General features: G+C 39.4%; 1 protein-coding gene across 1 annotated transcript; it reads left to right on the forward strand.

Annotated features, from left to right (window-relative positions):
• The first annotated feature begins 7,013 nt into the window (after nt 1–7,013).
• On the forward strand, nt 7,014–7,637 carry LOC101685775 (activated RNA polymerase II transcriptional coactivator p15-like). The gene has a single exon (XM_045081151.1). The coding sequence runs from the start codon at nt 7,081–7,083 to the stop codon at nt 7,462–7,464; it is 384 nt and encodes a 127-aa protein (XP_044937086.1). The 5' UTR covers nt 7,014–7,080; the 3' UTR covers nt 7,465–7,637.
• The last annotated feature ends 3,780 nt before the right edge of the window (nt 7,638–11,417 follow it).

Genomic DNA, 11,417 nt, shown 5'->3' on the forward strand with positions numbered 1-11,417 from the left:
AAAAAAAAAAAAAATTTTTGAGGAACCTCCATGCTGTTTTCCAGAGTGGCTGCACCAGCTTGCCGACAACATGGATGGAACTAGAGCATATCACGCTTAGCGAAATAAGTCAAGCAGAGAAAGAGAACTATCATATGATTTCCCTGATATGAGGAAGTGGTGATGCAACATGGGGGCTTAAGTGGGTAGGAGAAGAATCAATGAAACAAGATGGGATTGGGAGGGAGACAAACCATAAGTGACTCTTAATCTCACAAAACAAACTGAGGGTTGCTGGGGGGAGGGGGTTTGGAAGAAGGGGGTGGGATTATGGACATTGGGGAGGGTATGTGCTTTGGTGAGTGCTGTGAAGTGTGTAAACCTGGTGATTCACAGACTGTACCCCTGGGGATAAAAATACATGTTTATAAAAAATAAAAAATTATTAAAGAAAAAAAAATCCCATCAAGAAATGGCAGAAGACTTGAACAGACATTTCTCTAAAGAAGACATACAAATGGCTAATAGACAATGATAAAATGCTGAATATAGCTCGGCATCAGGGAAATACAAATCAAAACCACAATGAGATAGCACCTCGCACCAGTCAGAATGGCTAAAATTAACAGCTTAGGAAACAACAGATGTTAGCAAGGATGCAGAGAAAGGGGAACCCTCTTAACACTGTTGGTGGGAATGCAAGCTGGTGTAGCCACTCTGGAAAACAGTATGGAGGTTCCTCACAAACTTAAAAGTAGAGCTATCTTACAATTGCACTACTAAGTATTTATTCAAAGGATACAAAAATAATGATTTGAAAGGGCAGATGCAACCCAATGTTTAGAGCCGCACTGTCCACAATAGCCAAAATATGGAAAGAGCCCAGATGTCCATAGAAAGATGAATGAATAAAGATGTGAGATATATAGGAATATTACCCAGTCATCAAAAAAGAATGAAATCTTGTCATTTGAAACAATGTATATGGAACTGGAGGACATTATGCTAAGCAAATTAAGTTAGAAAAAGACAAATATCATATGATTTCACTCATATGTGGAATTTAAGAAACAGAACAGATGAACACAGGTGAAGGGAAGGAAACATAAAATAAGATAAAAAGATAAGAGCAGAGAGGGAGGCAAACCATAAGAGACTCTTAACTATAGGGAACAAACAGAGGCTGGAGGGGAAGTGGGTGGGGGATGGGATAATTGGGTGACGGACATTAAGGAGGACACTTGATGGAATGAGCATTAGGTGTTATATGAAACTGATGAGTCACTAAATTCTACTCCTGAAACCAATGCACTAAATCGAATTTAAATAAAAAATGTTTAAAAAAGAGAGTAGTGACTTCTAAGTTTGATGGACAAAAGAACGAGGTAGAGGTAGGGAGCTGCTAGTAGTTGGGTTCAGGTTCAAGCCACATGAGAACCTTATTTTTGAATTTCAAGCATATTGAAAGAGAACAAAAGTTTAGAAAGACATGGGCATCTCTGTAATCTATACTAATGTTTTCATACAAAGCTTTTTAAAGATTCTATCTATTTATTTATTTGAGAGAGATAGTGCACAAGAGGGACAAGATGTAGAGGGGAACAGAGAGGGAGAGAGAATCTCAAGTAGACTCTATGCTGGGCCTAGAGCCCAGCCTGGGGCTCAATCTCAGGACCCTGAGATCTGATCTGAGCTGAAACAAAGGGTCTGACGCTTAATCGGCTGAGCCATCCAGATGCCCCATACTCAAAATATCTTATTTATTTTTTTTAAAGATTTTATTTATTTATTTGACAGAGAGAGAGAAAGAGCAGAGGGGAGAGGGAGCAGGGAGAAGTAGGCTCTCACTGAGCAAGGACTCTATCTTGGGGTTATCCCAGGACCCTGAGATCAACGAGCTGAGCCAAAGGCAGACTCTCAATCAACTGAGCCACCCAGGCACCCCCACAAAACATTTTAGATGATAAAAAGGACAATAATCTATTTTTCTACCCTGGGAAAAATAAAGATAAATTATAAAGCAATCAAATTTTCTCAGCTCTTTTTCAGAATTGAAGCAGATTTCTTGATGCCTTGCAAATAAAGCCAAAGAAGTACAAGTGCAAAGGGCACACTGCTAGAAACTATAGTGAGTCTTGAGTTATAAAATCCTAGGGTGCATTTCTGCTCCATGTTTCTGCAGTTGCTACCATAAAGGGAGCATTTTAGATGTAGCGCTCTGTAATGTGGTTTCTCTTCTCAAGAATTCCGCCAATTCTTGATACATGGCTGGAGGAATGCAGACCTCTGAAGGTCATATTTTATGTGTTGCTATGGAACTGTCTAAATATTATGAACAGAGCAGTAGTATCTGACATACAGTGGTCTAATGCCATGAAATTATGACAACTAGAAATCATTTTCATATCTCTGAAATGTAAGCTTCTAAATTAAAAGAATGGAATGAGTACTTTAGTAAATGAATTATCCTTTATGCACTAAATTAGATCTTAGGTGGAGATGTAAAGTCTCAGACTTCAAAGGAACTTTAGTCCAGGGAGAGTCCTGCAGACCTTAACAAAGAAATGGCCAAGCAGGTCAGGGAAGGCCTAGCAAAGGCAGGTTGAATAAAGAACTTGGTAGTGAAGGGAACAGAGTAAGTGACCCCAAATATTCCATTTTGGCATGTGGGTCATTTTGGGCTGAAGATAATAAAGACCCAGAAGACTCAAGATGTACTTTTCATCTCTTGTAACTACTTAAAATAATTTAGATAGGAGCTTGGACTAGAAAGCAAGATATTACTAGAGATAAACTTTGCATCTGAGTGACTTACCAGTGTAGCAGAGCAAACAATGACCACATATCTGCTCTTGTTATTGTTCTGTGAGTTATCTTTTTCCCCTTTGAAGCCTTGGGTCTCCATCCCATTCTTCATCTCAGGATGGCATATGAGCCTCCATTGCCCAAATTGTCCTTCAGTCTCATGTTCTTATGTCTCCCCCAACGCATACATAATAAAATCTATTTTTCTTCTTTTAATCTGTCTTATATCTATTTCCCAACCAAAGAAATAAGAAGGTGTAGAGAAAAAAGCTTTCCTTTCCAACAGTTGGCATAGTTGGTAGGACACTTCACTGTCTTGACACTGTTCACTCTAGGGCTGTCACACTAGAGAGATCCTGAGAGATCCTGGGACCTTTGATAAGCATCGACTGAAGGTAAGATTTCTTACCACATCAGTCTCTTGGATCTCTGCCTACAGGGTCTGGTGGAAGTGAGAGTGACGAAAGTCCTTTTTATTTATTTTTCTAATTTTAAAATTGGCAGAAATATTTGTGGAGCTTGTTTCTTGGATATAGTGGCTCTGGTAAAGATTTGCTATATGAGTACTATTGGTTTTTATTGATTCTTTTCCTTCCAGAGTTGGTCACTGTTGTCATTTGACTCTGCCCATTCTGTCATTTGTTTTACAGATGGAAACCACAAGGCAGACGCAGGCATAGGTCCTATTAAGCCTGCTCTTTGGTTCAGCGTCACAGACTGGTGAGGCTGTGACTCCCACCAGACCAGCATCTGTTTAGACAAACTTTGTTGTGGGTTAACGTGCATGTGAGGTTAGGGATGTTGCTGACAGATCACTTGAAAGCCAAAGCCACAAAACTGCTGGGAATGGTCTCAGCACGTCAGAGCTTTGGAGCACTTGCCACATAACTCAAAAGACTCCAAACCCAGGGTAAGTTGGTCACAGAGTGGGTTAGATTGACAGTAGGCCACCTGCCAACCCCCAAAATAATTCTGTGCAATGAGGTGCCCTGTGAAACACCACCCAGTCCCCACGGCAGCAGCCCATCCCTCTCAGCTATTAGTATCTCTCTAAGAGAACCAAGCCTTAACTAAAGATGCTAATGTGCATATAAGAAAAAACTGGATGTTTTCCTTTTGTCTTGTTCTATGTCTTGAGAGCTTGGCCTTGTGACTAGGAGAGAATATCCTTCCTGGTCTCCCAGCAACCAGAAGGTGCACATACCAGAATGCATCTTGGTGGGCAGTCTGTGGGCTGGGGTTCCAAGACAAAATCCCCAGCAGCTCTCTCTGTGTCTCAAGGGGCCAGTTGTCAGGAGAGATGTCATAATGGGTCCTGCCCTACTACGGGTTTATGTTGCCTCAACGCTCTTGCTTAGTTCGTGCTGGAAAAGTCCCATTCCAGTTAGTATCTGCCAGGTGTCACAGATTAGTGGGTCTGTGACTGGAAGTGACGTGGTCTTGTGGGAAACCGGAAATACCATTTTCACTATACCATTCTTCATTCTTGCCACCTGTAACAACAGAGGGCTTTTACTTTCTTCGACTCTCTTTGGGCATGAACTTTCTGGATCTTGTGAGGGCTGCAGCTTTTGCATGCTCCTTTGAAGATGCTTCTTGCACCTTTGGTTAAGCCAGGGAAAGGCATATTGGTTTGAGTCGCTATTGAGATTAGTAAGACCCTGCTTGTCAAGGGCCAAAAGATGGATTTTTTTGCACTGGTTACAGTTGAAATAATTTTTAGAAAGTCATCATTCTAAACAATTGTCTCACTGGTACCTATGAAAAGACCAGATTAAAAAGTGGGTACAAAGAGATATAATGATCCCCCCATGATACAGATTTTTTACCCTCGTCTTCTCTTGACCCAAGAACCAGTTTTTCAGATGCAAAAGTTAGGGAGAGGCTTCTTATCAGGAAAAAAATGGAGAGACATATTTGGAAATTGGGCAAACAAAATTCTTCTTAACAAATACTGGTAACTGTAAGGCCTCTATGTCTCTCTGATTGTCTATATATGTATGTTGTAGATGTGTGGTATTTTCCTGCCTATGGATAGGTTGCCAAACTTAATTTTTAAAATAGCTCTTTTTGATTGACTTAACAAACACTCATAAATATTTATTATTCATAAAATTATCAAAAAATATAATGAAACTAACCCAAATGCTTTTCAGGATCATGTGACTTTGGAAAATATTTGGTGTTGAAACAAGTTTAAATTTGATGTTTTAATTAATACAGACAAGTCTTCAGAGTTATTAGCGTTAAGTGTACTATTCTACCAGGGTTGTTAGTCATATAAACTCATATTATCTATGTTACACAACTTGTTACCAAGGAAAATAATTTAAGATGATGGATAACTGCTTTAATGGCTCATGAAATTAATGAAGGATAGTTGAAAGAAAAGCAGGCAAGGAGCAGCCCCCCTATTCCCAAGAGGAAACCACCCTTAAAAGGATTTTTTACAGCACCCTGGAGGGAGACTCCACCCTTTCCCATGATAGGTAGAGGACAAAAACCTGATTGGTTGACAAGCACGCAGCGAGAGTTAATCACATTAAAACAGCTGCCAACAATCCCATAAAAACCCCTAGACCTAGAAACTCTGCTGGCAATCCTCTTGAGTCCCCTCTCTCTTTAAGAGTTTCGTATTATCACTCAGTAAACTTTGTTTTTTGCTGCCCACCAATCTTGGTCTGGTCTACCTCTTCATTCTTCAAAGTGGTGTGGGCAGTAAAGGAAAAGAAATCCAGTAACAAAATCTTTAGGAGTATGAGTATGATTGTTAAGATCAGATCAATTAAATGGATGTTTAAATGTGATGAGAATTTTGGGGTAAACTTTTGAAATATTTCCCCAGTCTTTTGGTAATCTGGAACCTTAAAGTATTGCTTAATTAAATGATGGATAGTCGGGGCGCCGGGGTGGCTCAGTGGGTTAAGCTTCTGCCTTCGGCTCAGGTCATGATCTCAGGATCCTGGGATCAAGCCCGGAATCAAGCCCCTGCTTCCTCCTCTCTCCTCCTGCTTTCTCCTCTCTCTCTGCCTGCCTCTCTGCCTACTTGTGATCTCTCTCTCTCTGTCAATAAATAAAATATTTAAAAAAAAATGATGGATAGTCATTTAAATATTTAGATCATTTCCATATAAGATAAAATACTGAAATAATAGCTAAATATAGGTTTATCCTTTTTTTTTTGGTTCCTTTTACAGAGGAACTAAAAGATATTTGGGCCTTTTAGTAAACATATTTTTGTTCTACATTAAAAAAATTTGTATTATGAGAAATCATATCTTTAGAAATTCTGAATTGTATTAATAAATTGGCCAATCTAAAGAATGCTGGCATAACAGTTCACAATTTCTTTAGTTTTCATAGAAATTATGATTTCCAAGGATTGAGAATTCTAATTAATAGGTGTAAAGTTACTAGAAATAATAAGAGAAAATCTCCCATGCTAAGTAAGTAGTATGAGTATTTTTAGTAAAAGAAGTAATGAGGAATGGAGATGTATTTTTGTTGACAAAAAAGAAAGTTGTAGAAGGTTTGTGGAGAAGGAATCTTTGGAAAGGAATTTTAATGTGTGGTTGAGTTGGCTAAGGTTAGAATAAATTTAAATTAAATACATTTTAATGTCAAAAGTAAGCTGGTATAAAATTAGAATTGGGTTTTTTCTCTCTTAAGGAAGATAACACTTTCTTGGACTTTTGGTCTACTTTTAATAACAGATTATGAAAGTTTCCTTACCTTTTAAGTAATCTGACTAGAAAGCAAAAATTCTGTTTTATCAAAATAATTTTCTGTGCTTTATGGGATCTTTTATTGGTTTTGTTCATACCATGTAATCTCTTGTATTTGTCCTTAAGATCTTGTCACTTTCATTAAATAGATAATTATCATTTTATAATGAGCTATAATTCTATTTAGTCAAGTCTCTAACTCTTTTAATATTTTCTGACAAACTTCCCCAAATCAAATTCTAAAAAAGTCTTTTTTTTCTTAATTTTTTAAAAATTTATTTGACAGAGATCACAAGTAGGCAGAGAAGCAGGCAGAGAGAGGGGAAGGAAAGCAGGCTCCCTGCTGAGCAGAGTGCCCGATGCAGGGTTTGATCCCAGGACCCTGGGATCATGACCTGAGCTGAAAGCAGAGGCTTTAACCCACTGAGCCACCCAGGTACCCTAAAAAAGTCTTTTTTGACCTCAAATTAAATTTGAGAGTTTTCAGATGGTTCCTGAAACATTTAAAAATATTTGTTCTCGCAGTTGCAAGCGAGCAAGCAGAAGGCAGTTCGGCTGCAAGAGTGGAGCAATGCCTAAATCAAAGGAACTTGTTTCTTCAAGCTCTTCGGGCAGCGATTCTGACAGTGAGGTTGACAAAAAGTTAAAGAGGAAAAAGCAAGTTACTCCAGAGAAACCTGTGAAGAAGCAAAAGACTGGTGAAACTTCAAGAGCCCTGTCATCCTCTAAGCAGAGCAGCAGCAGCAGAGATGATAACATGGTCCAGATTGGGAAAATGAGGTACGTCAGTGTTCGGGACTTTAAAGGAAAAGTCCTAATTGATATTAGAGAATATTGGATGGATCCAGAAGGTGAAATGAAACCTGGAAGAAAAGGTATTTCTTTAAATCCCGAGCAATGGAGCCAACTGAAGGAACAGATTTCGGACATTGATGATGCAGTAAGAAAACTGTAAAATCAGAGCCATATGAAACCTGTACTGTTCTAGTTGTTTTAATCTGTCTTTTTACATTGGCTTTTGTTTTCTAAACGTTGTTTTCCAAGCTATTGTATATTTGGATTGCAGAACAATTTGTAAGATGAATACTTCTTTTTTTTATGTGCATTATTAAAAGTGTTCTGAGTGAAGCTAATTGTCAACTTTATTAAGGAGGTTTGCTTTGTGCCCGCCACCTAGTGTAAAATAAAATCAAATAATACAATCTTAAAAAAAAAATATTTGTTCTCTCTCCTTATAAAAAGAGAGATGTTACACTACTTAGGCTTATTTGGTATGTTAAGCTACATGGGAAGTAATGATATGATGATAAGTCTTTTTAAGCCATATTATGTGGATACATGATATAATGTATTAGAAATTGTATGAAATCCCTAAAAATTTGATACGTCCTTGTATAATGTCACAATTCTAGTTATTGCCTTAAAATGTTGAATGTCACAGAAATAGCCAAGTTTTCTTTGTCAATTCCATCCTGATGAATTCATCAGATCTTTAAGAATGGCCATCAAAAGAAATGAAATCTTGCCATTTGCAACAACATGGATGGAACTAGAGCGTATCATGCTTAGCGAAATAAGTCAAGCAGAGAAAGACAACTATCATATGATCTCCCTGATATGAGGAAGTGGTGATGCAACATGGGGGCTTAAGTGGGTAGAAGAAGAATAAATGAAACAAGATGGGATTGGGAGGGAGACAAACCATAAGTGACTCTTAATCTCACAAAACAAACTGAGGGTTGCCGGGGGGAGGGGGTTTGGGAGAAGGGGGTGGGATTATGGTCATTGGGGAGGGTATGTGCTTTGGTGAGTGCTGTGAAATGTGTAAACCTGGTGATTCACAGACCTGTACCCCTGGGGATAAAAATATATGTTTATAAAAAATAAAAAATTAAAAAAAAAAAAAAAAAAAAAGAATGGGCATTTAAAGTTTTTTGTTCATTTACAGAGAGTTATTGTTTTATACTGGTACTTTGCAAGAGTGTTCCTGCAAAAGTATTTCACCTTCAAGGAGATTCAAAAAAAGGCCTTTTGCCCAGTGCAGGTTTCTGATGACTTTAAGACTATGAAATCTGGATGGGTAAGAATTTCCAGAACAGGTGGAAAACGATTCAAGCAGGACAAGTGTTAATTACATGGGACTGAGTAAACTGAGGAACATGACTGTAATTATCATGCCTTTTGTTTGAAACATTGCCAGTTCTTCTTTGCTCTTCCAAATTTAAGGAAATCTCATTTCTCTTAAGCTATCAACAATTTGGTAAAATGTATTTTTGTGAACAAAGATGAAATAATTAACCTGATCGGATCCCTCCGGAATTTGGAAACCTAGTGAGTATTCTTATTTTCATGGCAATATAGCTATTTACATAAGTAAGAATCTGTTCTTCTGGTAACGGGACACAATTGGAAACATTGGTTATATCATCTAGGCTTTGACTAGAATGTCATATTGCAGAGACATACTCATATGCTCAGATATGACCAGATGGCTTTACGGAACTAAGGTGAACTTTATGGAGCCAATAAAGTCCCTTGGAAAAAAAATTGCCTGGTACCTCCCTTACAGAGTTCCTATCAGTCTTTCAGGTGAGTAAGGAAGGTCACTTTCTGACAGGTTCAGGAATCTTAAGATCTTTGGGGCACTTCAAGAAGAGACGAATTCACCCAAATTTACAGACATCAAAAGCAAGTTCTGATGGTGAGTCCTTCATGAGTTCTTAGCCTTGAGAGGCTTTTTAAAAATTCAGACTAAGGTTTCTCATGAGAAATTCCATCAAAGCAGATTTAACAAAGCCTTTATGGTCATTCACTCTTCTTGCTGCACTTATGTAAATAATAATGCCACGTTTCTTAAAACTAGACTTAATTGCAAACATATCAGTCTTCAGTTGGCTATCTTTGATAGACACAAGGATGGTTTGAGAGAAAAAAATTGTCTCAGTAGGAGCTGTTACGAGATTTTTTTATTCATCGGTGTCCACAGTTCTTGGTCATGTCACTTCGAAGAATGGAGATGTAGACCAGACAGCGTGGTGGGCAGAAAAGCAAGGTTTATTGAGCAATAACGAAGTAGTAGCACAAAGCTCCCAAGGGGGGACGGTTGCTGCCACAGTTTCTCAATCTAGGGGTTTTTTATGGGTTTGTCGGCCATTTTAATCTGATCAACCCTCCCTGAGCCTGTCACCAAATCAGGTTTTTGTCATATACCTCTCACATGGGAAAGGGTGGAGGGCTCCTTCCAGGGTGGTGTAAAGTCCTTTTAAGGGTGTTTTCCTCTTAGGGCATGGGCCCCTGACTTCCAAATATCCTTCATCACTATTATATACACTTTTGGGTATTAGATTCTAGTGATGTTCATTGTCTTTGAGGTTTTATACTGGATCCCAAATCCTTCCAGTTACCTCATAGCTGGCTACAACTCTCCAAACGAACATATCCTATTTTCTCCCACCTTTTGGGCTTGGAATCACTAAGAACAAAAGCTGCCCTTTCTCCCCACAGCCCTTCAATATTAATTGTGAACAACTTTATAGAAACTTAAGAGAAATCACAATAGCTCATGCATGGACAGTCTTCTTGCCTGTTGCTATATGGCCCCTCAGAAAGATCACCAGAGACATCGAAACGGCAAACCAGGAAAATCTGTCAGACTGCCAATGCTGGCCTCCATGACATCTGAGATGCTTCGAACCAGACAGCTAGCAATCTTCTCAACGGACTGCCTTCAGAACTCAGAAGGCAGGATTATAGCCTGGTCATTAACCACAGTCATTAACCACGTGTTTTTGTTTCCATGGACCTGCGTCTTATTAAATACCCGATTGCTTGCACCCTAGGTCTCACTCTGGAAATGCATTTGCATCACCAGCTCCTGAGATGAGACATCCCATTTACCTGAACTGACCTGTTCTCAGGACGAGAAGAGACCAGTTTGATCAGATGAAGCAAACTCCCTATGGACTGAAACTTCTTTTTTAAAAAGATTTTATTTCTTTATTTGACAGAGAGAGAGATAACAAGTAGGCAGAGAGGCAGGCAGAGAAAGATGGGGAAGCAGCTCTGGCTGAACAGAGAGCCCAATGCAGGGTTTGATCCCAGGATTCTGAGATCATGACCTGAGCTGAAGGCAGAGGCGTTAACCCACTGAGCCACCCAGGCGCCCCTGGACTGAGGCTTCTTAGGGGAAGCTTCTAAGGTATGATGGAGGAGGCGCAAAATACCTGACCCCAAAATAGACCACTTTGGCAGTGGATTATTTTGAGCGGAAGGCAGTCAAGACCCAGCAGACTTGGGGTCCCTGGGGTGCTCAGTCAGTTAAGCATCTGCCTTTGGCTCAGGTCATGGTCTCAGGGTACTGGGGTCCACCCCTGTGGACCACTCCCTGCTCAGCGGGGAGTCTGCTTCTCCCTCTCACTGCCCTTCCCCCCCTGCCTGTGAGCACACACACACACTCTCTCTCTCTCTGTCTCACAAATAAATAAAATAAGATCTAAAAACAAAACAAAACAAAACACCCAGCCAACTCAAAAAAACCTTTTACCTCTTCCTTAACTGCCCAAATGAATTTAGTTAGGGAGCCTGAATTTAGTTAGGCCCCCAAAGAAAACTATTACCAGAGATAACTTCTTATCCGAATGACCTATCTCTTACGCAGGAGATACTGAACACCTGTTCTTTTTATTGTCCTGTGAATTACCCTCCTCCCCTTGGACGCCCCAGGCCCCGATCCCATGACCTCAGGATGGCATATAAACCTCAATTACCCAGATTGTCCTTGGGTCTCATGTTCTTATGGGGCTTCTGTATATACCTGATCAAATTTGGTTTTATCCTGTTAATTTGCCTTCTATCAGTTTACCGGCCAAAGAGTCACGAAGGATGGATGAAAATTTTTCCTCCCCAACA

The sequence above is a fragment of the Mustela putorius genome, unplaced genomic scaffold (assembly GCF_011764305.1).
Source record: "Mustela putorius furo isolate JIRA1106 unplaced genomic scaffold, ASM1176430v1.1 tig00000508_pilon_pilon_pilon, whole genome shotgun sequence".
Classification (NCBI taxonomy): Eukaryota; Metazoa; Chordata; class Mammalia; order Carnivora; family Mustelidae; genus Mustela; species Mustela putorius.